The sequence below is a fragment of the Camelus ferus genome, chromosome 8 (assembly GCF_009834535.1).
Source record: "Camelus ferus isolate YT-003-E chromosome 8, BCGSAC_Cfer_1.0, whole genome shotgun sequence".
NCBI lineage: Eukaryota > Metazoa > Chordata > Mammalia > Artiodactyla > Camelidae > Camelus > Camelus ferus.
In genome coordinates this window covers 28,030,930-28,043,507 of record NC_045703.1, presented here as the reverse complement: position 1 = coordinate 28,043,507, position 12,578 = coordinate 28,030,930, and the positions used below count along the sequence as shown (strand labels likewise).

General features: G+C 40.5%; 1 protein-coding gene across 2 annotated transcripts in view; it reads left to right on the top strand.

The window, feature by feature from the left end:
• RTN4IP1 (reticulon 4 interacting protein 1) overlaps positions 1-12,578 on the top strand; it is a 128,913-nt gene that overhangs the window by 94,169 nt on the left and 22,166 nt on the right. For both annotated transcript variants that reach the window (XM_032484620.1, XM_006189431.3), the window contains exon 5: positions 11,362-11,410. In XM_032484620.1, the coding sequence (XP_032340511.1) occupies positions 11,362-11,410 (49 nt within the window). The remainder of the gene's footprint in view (positions 1-11,361; positions 11,411-12,578) is intronic.

The window sequence follows — 12,578 nt, the reverse complement described above, 5'->3', positions numbered from 1 at the left end:
CTCTTTAAACCTCATCCTATTGATTCTTAGCTCAATCTATTGAGAATTTTAAAAGTGAAATATGTAGATGGATGTTAGGAGTCTGAACCTTCTAAAATGATGCAAAACTTTTGCATGTCCGTCTCTGGGAAGTAGATCCATAGCTTTCATCAGATTCCTAAAAGGTGTTAAGAACACCCGTTACAGTTTCTAAAGAACCATGCTAAGGTGCAGGTGTTGCTTCCTGTGTCATCTAGTTGCTCTCACACTTGCAGGCTTCTATGAGAAACAGACACAAAGGGATGGAATATTGTTGAGTTCTCTTAGGCTCGCTGTTCTCCTAGCCTCCTTTAGTCAGTTCTGGTGCTTCGAGGACTTGTATGTGCTTGTTTGAGTTTGTAAAAGCAGCGCAACAACAGTGTCTTAGATGTACTTAAGTTCATACTCAGATTCTGCTGCTTTCTAGCTGGGTGGCCCACTCAGTCACTTCTCTTTTGTGAGTTTTGTTTTAGGGGTTAAATGAGAACACCTGGAAAACTAACGGCACAGGTTGTGGCACACTGGAGGCTCTCAGTACTTGGTGGCTACTGTCATTAGCAACGCGACTGCTACATTCTTTGTGTTTTAGAATGTTGGCGTCGTAGAGAAAACATGATTTTATTGTTTGGTGAGAAAACTGGGTCCTAAGAACCGTTTAGTGATTGTGATGAAGGAGAGAGCTGGAGGTCAAATTTTGGTTTTTGATTACTAAGGATCATGCAGGAAAAAATAACTGAAGCCTGTGTCATTCTGTATTCCTGTTGTTACGAAATGTTGCACTTTACATTTAATGTGTTGAGTTGTAGGACATGGAATTTAGTGAAAACTTAAGAGCTATATTTCTGAAAGAAGTGGGGAGGCTATTCATCTAATGAGGTGCTACCCTTCATTGTAGAATTCAAGGCAAATATTTATTCTAAAGGTCAACCGTGTTTATTTTGTAAGCTTTTGGGGCTTATCATTCTTGAAGTTGCCATTTTGGTCCAATACTTTGTTTAAATTAAATTAGTTTGACCATGTAGATTTTTCTGGCAGTTTGTCTTAGTTAATAACCTTGCAAGAATCTTGCTCGGGATTTTCAGACATTTATTATTACTGTAGGCTTTGCAGTGGCATTGAGGCTTTTTTTTTTTTTTTTTCCTTAGAAACATTAGCCTTTCTGTGCCTGCGTGACCATGTGTGCACTCTGGTGAGAGAGCTCTTGTTCCTTTTGCCTGTTTGGGTTCTCCAGGCATACTTTTTTTTTTTTTTTAGTATTCTGTGAAAAACGAGTTAGAAACAGGTCTAGCTGTCTCTTCCCTTCTCAGTTCATTGTTGGCTTTGTGGGTAATTCTTTGGTACTATGTTGTCTTCTGTTTAAGGAGTAATGGCTTGAAACTAGAAAGTAGAGACCTGGATCCCTCTTTCTACTCAGTTACTAACTAATCAGATGACCACGTGCACGTTTTTTAAGTCTCTGCTGTTTCTCCACAGGTGCTGAGTGTAGGGCAGTGTGGGTTGTTAGGAGAGCCATGAGAAGTGGAAAGTTTTATACCTTATAAAGGTGATTTATGTGTTATACTGAGTTGGGTCTGTTCGTTGATCTAGCCACATGTTAACCACACTGGAGTGAAATCCACTTGAAAGAGCCTCACTGGTGTGTGCCGTGGCCTCGTGCCACTCCCTGCCTGCGCGACGCCCCCGAGGGGTGCCTGTGTTCAGCGTGCCAGTGGGAGCTCGGCCCCTGGTGCTCTAGAAATTTCACTTCACTGAAATGACTACACGTGGTGTCATAATGGCCTCCCTCTCCAACGTCTCATTTGTGAGAGTCACATGAGAGATGTGAGCGCCTTACAGTACTGGAAAAATACTTCTACATGAAGAAATTACTATTACAGTGGGATTTTTTACTAACTTCAATTCAGAGGTTCCAGTGTCCAAAGTGGCTTTTTTCAGTTTGACTATCCTTTTTGATTGGTGGAGCATATTTTGGCTTCTCTAAGCAATAATTATTCTTTCATTGTTAGCTGTTGGCATTAAGGCAGTCTTTAGCCTGCACAAAGCAAGTCAGTGTTTGTCATCAAGGAGTAACAGTCTGTTTTTCTAACCAATTAATTTTAAAAAACCTAAAACTAACAGTGACAAAAATATCCATCAGCACCTTGGAAGATTTTACAGGATCTCTTTGTAACAAATACCTTTTTGAAATTAAGACAAAGCTTTCTAAGGCTTCGATGGTGTTTACTTGTTCCTTCTTTGTAATGTAATTATATTTCTGCAGCAACTGAGCATCTGTGAACCTAGGGGATAATTTAGTACTGACGTCGTATGTCGTTTTGCCCACACTTCGATATCACTAGAAAAGTCAAGTGAAACGATTTCCCTGTTATCAACCCATCTGTAGCTTCTTCATGATGTATTCAGTAAGAACGCATAGATGACATAAGGCTCTCAAGATGAATAGAAGTTTAAAAAAAAAAAGTGGTTGCACCATATATTTTTTGATAACAGTTCTATATGATGGTTGTATATATTGATAGTGTCATGCTCTGCCTGAAATACGTCTCTTGCTGGGAAGTTGTGCTTCACTGTGTTTGACAGAAGTATTAGAAAGTGTTAGAAATTGAACCATTCCTCCTCTGCAAAATAAATTTCACTTTTGAATTGTGTGCTTGAAACTCAGTGCAGTGAATTTAGGAATGCTTTTCACTGTTTCTTTTTTGAGATTAGGCTTTGTGACAGTGACATTTTGTCCTGTCAGTGTAAATTAGGTGTCTGATTAATTCTGTTGATAGAATTGGGCTCAAGCATAAAACATTGGGTCTCCCCACCATTAACTTACTTCAGTCATTACAACAGCTTCCTTCTTTCAGCTGCCTTCACCTGCCTGAACTTGACCCCACCTCCCACCTGTGTCTCCCCTCCCACTACCCCTGTGGACTTCTGGTTTTCATTGGCACTTGACTAGGTTGTAACGTGAGAGGGGAAAGGGGAAGGTGAAAGAAACCCCTGCGGTTTACTTGCTGGAAGAAACCCTGTGTTTGGGAAGACGGGAGGGAGGGTGGAGACTCTGGCCTGGCCAGTGTGATGCAAGTGAATTGTCCCCTCCACTCCACCCCCTCCTGTTTTCCTGGGATCTCCAGGAGGGCTCAGTTAAAGGAATTAGTAGAAAACTTCTTCCTGTTAGGTTTTACAGCTTAGTTTTCTAGGTGACTAGGTGACAGTCTTGTGAAGCTGGGGGTCACCCACTCTTCAGTGCACCAGCCTTGCCGGGCAGCTGCAGCTCTTCTCCCCGGGGTCACAGCTGACTAACTTGCCAACCCAACGAGAGCTTTCAGTTCTTACAGTTTGACCTCTGAAGTATTTGGCACCATTGACCACTTCCTTCATAGTCACTTTTTCCATGGTTTCAGGGACACTAGCCTCCTTTACTTCTCCTCTTGCCTTTTTGATCAGTTCTTGCCATTTTTAAAGGCTACCCTTCTTCCGCCAGCCCTTGAACTATCACTATTACTGGTCTCCCACCATCTTTCCTGTTTCCCAGGGTCATCTCATCTGCTCCCAGCTGCTTTTTATATTTTGGTAGCTTACAGATAGTGTGTTTCTAACCCCAACCTCTCTACTCAGATCCAGTTAGATGTCCTCTTTGGATCTGAAACTCAACTTGTACAAAACAAGACTTACTGGCTTCTACTCTGACTACTTCTATATTCCTGATGCCAGTTAATTGTGATTTTCCTGAAGCTGAAATCTGATACTGTACCCAAACTGCTCTCTTCCCTTCCACTGTGCAGCTCATTATTGTCCAAGTCATGTAAAGTGTAGGATTGTTGTCAAATTTGGAAAAAATGCCTTCCAAGTTTCTTTAATATATGAGCTGTAAGATTCCAGGGCATTTCATGTTTTCTTGTGCAGTAAGCTTAAAATACTTTTTGCATTTTAATTGATAGCCTTCATTAACTAGCTTGTTGTTGATATCTTCCCTATAATGATGTCAAAGGACAAAGATCCTACAATTTAGTAACCAGTTTGATGTCCTTTGTTCAATGGAAAACAGTCCATGGACTAGGGGAGTACAGGGCCTCACCATCAGTGGAGCTCCCTTCCCTAGGGATTTTGGACAAGGGCATGTTTTACAGGGCATTAGAAGAGGTGGGGTGGGAAAGGGCATGGTTGGCTAGGAGGCAGGGATTCCCTATCAGGCAGGCAGGTCTTACTTTCTAGGGTTGGGCGAGCCGGCTACAGCTGAGTTGGAGGATTATGATTGGCGTTAGATTTCCTTGAGAGTGAGGCATTTCCTGTAAATGCAGGCTGATTTAGGTTAAATTTATGATGTGGATAAATGCAGGCTGATTTAGGTTAGATTTATGATGTGGATAAATGCAGGCTGATTTAGGTTAGATTTATGATGTGGGCTGGGCCACTAGGGTGGCCTCCATTTTTATGGGTCCTGATGTTACAAATTTATCAGTGATGTGTTACAAGTTTTTACATGTCTTTTAATTGGAAGAATTTTCTATATACTAGGTTCTGGTTCTGTACATTTCAAACCTTGTTAAACCATGTTTCTCCTTCATTTCTCCTATTACCCAACACTAGGTACCCTGATACTCAGTCCTACTGTAATAAAATTTTATGATACCTTGTTGTGTTGACTTAGTGGGAAGTAGAGATATTCCTGGAAGGCATTCTTAAACCAGGACAGCCTGTAATAACTTTGCTTAGAAATTACTATGAACCAGATCAGTATTTCCCACTAAAACCAAAGCAAATGTATTTCCAAATCAAATCTAGTGTCACCTGGTAAGAGAGGAAGTGTAATGGAGGGGAAAGTAGAATTGGAAAGAGACAGCAGTTTTAACTGATTGTGGTCAGTAGGGGAGAAAAAATAATTTTCCCTCTACCCTTCTGAGTTCTCTGCTGAGACCTCTGTAATAAAAGACAGGTTAACAAGAGAAAAGCAAACAAGTTTATTAACACATATGTGGACCTCATGTATACATGGGAGATACCTGGGGAAAAATGCGTAACTCAAAGAATTAGCTTAAAATTCAGGCTCAAATGCCATCTTTAGCTGAAGACAAAAGAGAGAAGTATGTGGGGAAGGCCATTTGTGGAAAGTTTACTATGAAAAGCAAGAATAAAGTTTGTTATCCAAATTTAAGTTGGTACCTTCCTTGATAAGGATCTAAAATTATCTGCAGAGGTTAACCTTTGTCCTTCCTGGTGAAGAAGAGAAGAACCTTTGTAAATTTCTGTTCTGTTTTCAGGCCAATAGGGGAAGGATAGAGAGGTTTCTTACATCCACTTCTTAGTTGCCTTCAGCTGAGAATAATCCCTAAGCCTAAGTGGTATATTTGGGGCTGCTGTATTCTTCTGTCCTTCACCACCAAAAGCATATGTCTGTTACCTGAAAACTGGGTTTGCCTGTTGGTGAGTGTCGAGGCAGAAGACAACCGAGCCAAAGATCGGGAGAAGGAAGGACTTATTATTGCAGCAACTAAGGAGAACACAAGGGATCTCTCCCAAAGCAGGGTCTCTGAACAGCAAAATTGGGGAAGTTTTAAGGTAAGGGAACATGCATATTGGTGAAGGGGTTAGGGCGGTGGACAGAGTCCAAGTGTTAGTTGATTGAAGGGTCAGAAAAGGTCAGCATCACCATCCCTTAGGTTCCAGTTGATCAGGCTGATCTTTACCACTGAAGCAGAATTGGGAATCTTTGTAACTGATACGTTATCTTTGCTACTGTTACTTCTCTTCCCTGACAACGGTCTAACAGTCCCTTGTTCTTGCATTCTTTTGTTCCCTTAAGATCGTTATTACTGAGACCTGTTCAGGGGCAAGCAATGTGGCCAGGCTTAGAGCCACAAAATGGCTTAGGCCCAGAATGGCTTCTCTTCTGTCCAGAAAGCCAGACCTGGTTCTCTTTCTCTGGGGAGCCTCTGCCCTACCTGCCTACATGTCCACACAGGTATTTTGCTGGGGCTCCTCTCTAGGCCTTATGTAAGTGGAGGGCCTGAAGCTTAAGCTTCATTGGCTCTGGAGGGAAGGAAAAATATCTCTTTCCTGTGCTCTTCTAAGTTCTTGGCTGGGGCCCCTGTAACAAAAGACAGATAAATTAACAAGACAAAAGCATACAAGTTTATTAATTTATAAATTTTATGCAACATGGAGACCTTCATAAGGAAATGAAGACCCAAAGGAGTGGTTAAACCTGAGCATTTTAGTTGAGGTGTAGTTGACATACAGTATTATGTTAGTTTCCAGTGTGCAACATAGTGATCTGACAATCAGATACATGACAAAACAGTCACCACAAGTCCAGTAAATCTTTCACCGTACAGTTATTATAGCGTTATATACTGTGTATTATACTGTTCCTTATACTATGTATTACATCCCAGTGATTTATTTATTACTGAAAGTTTGTATCTCTTAATCCCCTACACTTATTTTGCCCAACCTCCACCCTTTTCCCCTCTCGCAACCACTGTTTGCTCTGTGTATCTGTAAGTCTGTTTCTGTTTTTAAACCTGAAGGATTTTACGCTACCTTTAATGAAGAGTGGAGAGTCATGAAAAAATGTGGGGCAATGCATGCACAGAGTGTAGTAAACTGGAAAAACTTAGCAAGGCCTGTTCATTCTGTTCCTTGCTGCATCCTTCCATCTTGGAGATGAGGATGCTCCTTTCCTCCAGATACAGAGAGGACACCTTTCACATGAGGCGCACGTGTCCAGCTTCATGGGAGAAGGTCAGAGAGTCCTTCCTGCATGTGCTGTTTCTCAAAATTGCTTCAGCTTTAAGTATTCCATCTGCCAAGGTGTCATATTTTGGGGCAGCATGTGCGAACCCTGTCAGTCCATGAGAAATCCTTCTCTGAGCATGCAACTTCTCTCATCCTCTCTAGTGTTGCCATGATAAAGGATCCTTCCCTCTGTCTGCCTTCCTTCCCTCTGTTTTGCACCAGATTGAAAGATCCAGTGTCTTGGGATGGTTCCTGCTGCCTGTCTTATTCGGGGAGATATGTTCCCAGCATGCTGGGTTGAAATTCTGAATACATTTCCCACAGAACCATTGTTATACTGTGTATAAGGTTCTTGGTCCATTATGGGTTAACTAAACCTTTTTAAATGGCTACCCTGGGCACCTTGCCAAGATATATAAATAGCTTTATTTTCATGGGAAAATGTGTTTAAAGTTCCAAACAACTAAGTCACACTGAACTCTTCTGTAAATTGGGGAATGTCTGCATGAATTACAGAGGCTCAGGAGAAGGGGACACACAAGTCCAGGCTGTCTTGGTCGTGTTTGGTTGATTTGTTTTGTAGCTCTATTCCACTTATTCAGATTAAGTTGCTCACTTACTTAAGGGAATAATTTAGCATATGATGATATACTTTGTTATCATTCACCCATTTTCCCCCCAGATTTAGAAGTAATGTGTGAGTGAAACTAAAAAGGGAGATTATACTTTCTAGCATCGCCCTTACTTTTTAAAGACCTTTTGTTTCTACTGATGGAAGATTTAGCCATATTTAAATCAGCTTTGTTTCTGAGCCATTAGTGCTTCATAAAGGGTAGTCTACTCTTGTGATGTGGCTTTTTTCCCCCCACTGCAAGAATGTGGTCTGGGGAGAATCGTGAAGGTCATATACTTCTATTTTAGAAAGGTGGAGAAATTAAATATAAGCTTAAATTAGATTGAAAATGCCAGTTCTTTGGGAGTTCAAAATTTGTAGATACTGACAGGCATATGTAGAATAGATAAACAAGATTATACAGTATAGCACAGGGAAATATATACAAGATCTTGTGGTAGCTCACAGTGAAAAAAAAATGTGACAGTGAATATATGTATGTTCATGTATAACTGAAAAATTGTGCTCTACACTGGAATTTGACACAACATTGTAAAATGACTGTAACTCAATAAAAAATGTTAAAAAAAAAAAGGAAAGAAAGAAAATGCCAGTTCTTATTCATTAACTCCTAGAATATACCTCTGTGATCATCATTTCATAAATGATGAATCTGACTTCTAAAGATTCAGTTAATGAGCGAGTTGAGACTAGAACCGAGGTCTTTAGATACCCAGCCCCGGATTCAGAGATTTCTGCGGCTTAGCCAGAATATGGAAATGTGAAAGATGATTCCCTACCTCTGGATTTCCTGCTGTTTTGTAGTATGTTTCATATTTTTTTATTTGTAAGGCGGTTAGGGTGTTGATACCTTGCCTCATAAGATTGAAATACTGCAAAATGTGATTGTAGAGGGCTTAGGTGCCCAAAATGCTAAATATAAAGTGATGCGATCATCGAATAGAAGTCATGCCTTAGTGCGTTAAAGTGTGTTTAGGGAGAATTCAGAGACTGGGCAGAAATGACAGAGAAAATTAGATTTTAGGATTTTAAAACATGTAAGCAGTGTGATAATACTCATACTTCCCCCATGTTTTTATATCTGCCACAGTGCAATTCCCACTGACTTCAAAAGAAGCTATGCATACGGACTTAGGAAGTAAGAGAGCAAATGTGATTAAAAATCTTGGCAATTTTGAATTATAGCGCTTTTTGCAAATTGAGTATCTCCTGGGCGCTTGCTCTATGTAAATGGATAAGCAATAGAGCACAGCTCTCTTCACTATAACAAATAGACTTCTACTTCAGTGAGGTTTGAATGTGTCTTGTGACCCTTCTGGCAGGCTGGGTTGAAAGTATTCTCACCGTAAAGCATGTAAATGAAGGGCCGCTGGGAGTAAGCAGCAGCGGTATTTTCCCTTTGTCTTGGAAGTGCATTGAAGAGTACAGCACGTATAGTTCAGCCACAGACGACCAGCAGACTTACTGCTAGCTTGAAAATTTGCCTGCTGTCCCTCTTTGGGGACTTTGTGTAATGAAAAATACAGGCCCTGGTTGAACCTGCACAAAACATGGAGTTTGCAGGACCAGAGAGTGGTATTCCCTAGGGCTTCCTTATAAGCGGACCTATCAGATGTAGCCCTTTATTGGGCTTGCTCCTTGCCTGTTTTGCACTTGCGGGCGCCATCTAGTGGCCACATCAGGAACTGAAGCTGCTAATGCACTGCTGAGAAAGATGTTTTTCCTTTTTTATGGGAGGAATGAGGCTACTCTGGATCAAGAGTTACGGGGAAGCGATGAACTGACAATAGTGAGGTTGGAGATGTGTCTGGCAGTTGGATCCTTAAGCAGCCACTGTATTTGTTGTCCTCTTAAGCCAAGATTCTCAGGGAGAGAATAGAAATTAATTTCAAGCTTTACTAGAAAAAACTTTAATGCAGTCTTTCAGATAGCCAGTTGATTCCCTCATTTGGGGTAGTAGCAGTTGTCGTTAATTATAGGATACAATGCTGATTCCGATGATTTTTAAAGTCGAGAAACATTGACGAGACATCTGCTGCACCCAGGGTAGTTAGAATGGCTGGTGCTGGGTGTAACGTGAGGTCTCTGTCCTCATACTGCAGAATAGCTTGGGAAGCAAGCTTATGAGTCAACATTAATAATGTGCCAAGTGCCAATTGCATGGCATGGATATCAGGTTGAGGGCCATCTCTAGGGTATTGTGCAGGCAAACTGGGACTTGAGCCTTCAAGGGAAGGGAGTGTGAAGGCATTTGAGAGCCAGAGGAACGGGCCAGTGTGCTTGGGACTTGGGGGTTAGAGTGAGGGGACCGGGGGGGGGCTAACGTGGAGAGTTCTGGAAATAGGAGTTCCGAGGTGAGATAAAGATTAGATTGCGAAGAACTTAAATGAGAGCTTGACTACTCACACTTCTATAAGAATGTGCCAGAGTGAGAGGGTAAAATAGTCCATGGATGAATTAATTTTTGGATGTATCTGTGAGGCAGTTTTAATGCCCCCTACCCCCAATTTAGGAAGCATTAAAGCTATCAAATGTGAATTGAGGATTTTGGAGGAGTTGATCTTTAAAGTTTCTTTTATTCTTCACAGTTTGTAATTCTGTGAAATTAAAAATAACTCTTCTAGAAGGAGCATCATTTTCAAAGAGACTTGTCTTAATTACATTTGATGGTATTCGTTTCAAAGGAAATAGCTAGCTCAGAAATTTTCCTAGTAACGTTTAAGATCTAAAGGGTGACAACAGCTTTCTGTGATTGGGGTAAGAGAGAAAAGAATAAAATGAAACTAGCATTAAGACTGTAGACAGAATGCATTTTCCGAGATCGCGTGGACCTGCCTGAGATCGGTGGCAAAATTCTCTGCACTCTTTAGCAGCCAAGTCCAAGCGGGAGCCACAACCTGCACTTACACAATTTGCAGTGGCAGATGAATAGAAGTGCACACAGAATGCTGGTGAAGAATTCCTCAACAATATCTCCTTAGCTGCCATAGTGTCAGATATCAAACAATCACTTTTTATAATGTTCCTCAGCCTAGACTGGTAACCTAACACCAAAGCCCAGCTCAGTACAGTTTTCTGAGGCCCTGAATTTGTGCGGTCTGAGGAAGGCAGTTCACTGGAGCTCGAGCTGAATTCAGGAGTAACTTGTAAGAGTATGTAAAGCAGTGATTCTTGACTATTGATTGTCTTTGGAATCACACCTTCTTTGGGAAATTGTTGACAAGTCTGGATGCCTCTCTTCCACCCAGTGCACACGTGCATGGTCACACTGAATTTTGCGTATTATGTCGGTCAGTTCAGATTTTCAGGAGGGTTCACACCCTCACAACTCATCCCTCACCCCAACTCATCCACAAACTCCGGGCTGCACACCCTTTCTCTAGAGTGGCAGGAAGGCTGCTGTAAGCAAACATGGTAAAAACCTGGAGCTCAAGGATAGTTGTGCTGATAGGACACTCATCTGCTTTAACAAGAAGCCAGATTGGGGATAAGATTGATTTCCATTTATGAAAGCTGACTAGCGTGATGGGACATGTCTGAACAAAAGACTTTTATTCTGCTTTGGCAGGAATGCGGTCAGGAATGTGATTTTTCTTAGAGAGCAACTGAATATACTCTAACACACTAAGAAGATCCCAGAGCTCCCTCTTACAGAGAAAGCTATGGTAATTTAAGCCTAGGAAAATTGCAAGGCAGATGTTACCAGGAACCATCTGAGCTACTTTAAAAAATATGAGTCATTGGTATTTTTGGTATTTTGTATTCTTGGTAAAGAGTTCATAGTATATCTAACTTTAAGCATGTTTAGCTTCTTGGTGAACCTCAAATAAAAAGCTGTGTGTAATAGAATCTTGGGAGGCTGAATGACTTTGTTTGCTTTGGGGATTATCTTTGAGCCAGTTCCATGTTGAAAACATCTTGTTTATGTATCCAGTTATGTTGGCTTAATACTTTCATTAGTTGTAGTTTCTTTTGCATTGCAGTGTCTTAATCTTGGGTGCTTCAGGTGGAGTTGGTACTTTTGCTATTCAGGTAAGACAATTTCTTTATCTTGTGAATAGGAAAGTTATTATTTTCATGAATTTATAAATTTATATGTTATTTTTCCTTAGAAGCTGAGAGGAATTATGTTCACTGTAATTTCAGCTTGCTCTTCTAAGAAGGAAATTTTCTAATGTAGAAGGAAGCACTAACCTTTCCAGTGGTTTGATATAGGTTTGTGGATGTCCTCTATAACAAACGTAGGAAAGCTTTAAGGAGGAAGACCATGAGCAGTGAAAGTAGATGGACGTTTGTAATTAGAAATTGATTAGATGATTCTAAAATGTGTATAGAAATGTAATAGCCAAAAACTGTAAAGATGGCAGTCCTCCCCTAAGGTGATTTGTAGAGTCAATGCAGTCCTATCAAAATGGCAGCTTCCATTTTTTTGCATAAACGGACAAGCTGATCCTAAAATGCATATGGAATTGCAAGGGACCCCAAATTGTCAAACAATTTTGAAAAAGGACAAAATCGGAGGACCTACCCTTCTGGATTTGAAAACTTAAAAAACTATAGTAATAAAAACAATGTGGTACTGGCATTAGGCTAGACATAAAGATCAATGGAATAGAACTAAGCATCCAAAAATAAATCCATTCATCTGTGGTCAACTGATTTTTGACTAGGGTGGCAAGACCATTAAACAGGGAAAAGAGTAGTCTTTTCAGTGAATGGTACGGGGGTAATTAGATATCCACATACAAAGGAGTAAAGTTGGACCCCTACCTCACATCATTTGTGAAAACTAACTCGCACTGAGTCAAAGACCTACATGTAAGAGCTAAAACCACAAAACTCTTAGAAGAAAACATAAGAGAAAATCTTCATGACCTTAGATTTGGCAACAGATTCTTAGATATGACACTGAAAGCACAAGAGAAGAAGAAAATAGGTAAGTTAGACTTCATCAAAATTCAAAACTTTTGTGCATCATAGGACACTATCAAGAAAACAAAAAACAACACAGAATGGGAGCAAGTATTTATAGATCATTTATCTAAAAGGGTGTAGTATCCAGAATATATAAAGAATTCTTACAACTCAACAACAGAAAGACAATCCAATTAAAATATTAGCAAAGGACTTGAATAGATCCTTCCTCAAAGAAGATACACAAATGACCAATAAGCCCATGGAAAGATGTTCCACATCATTA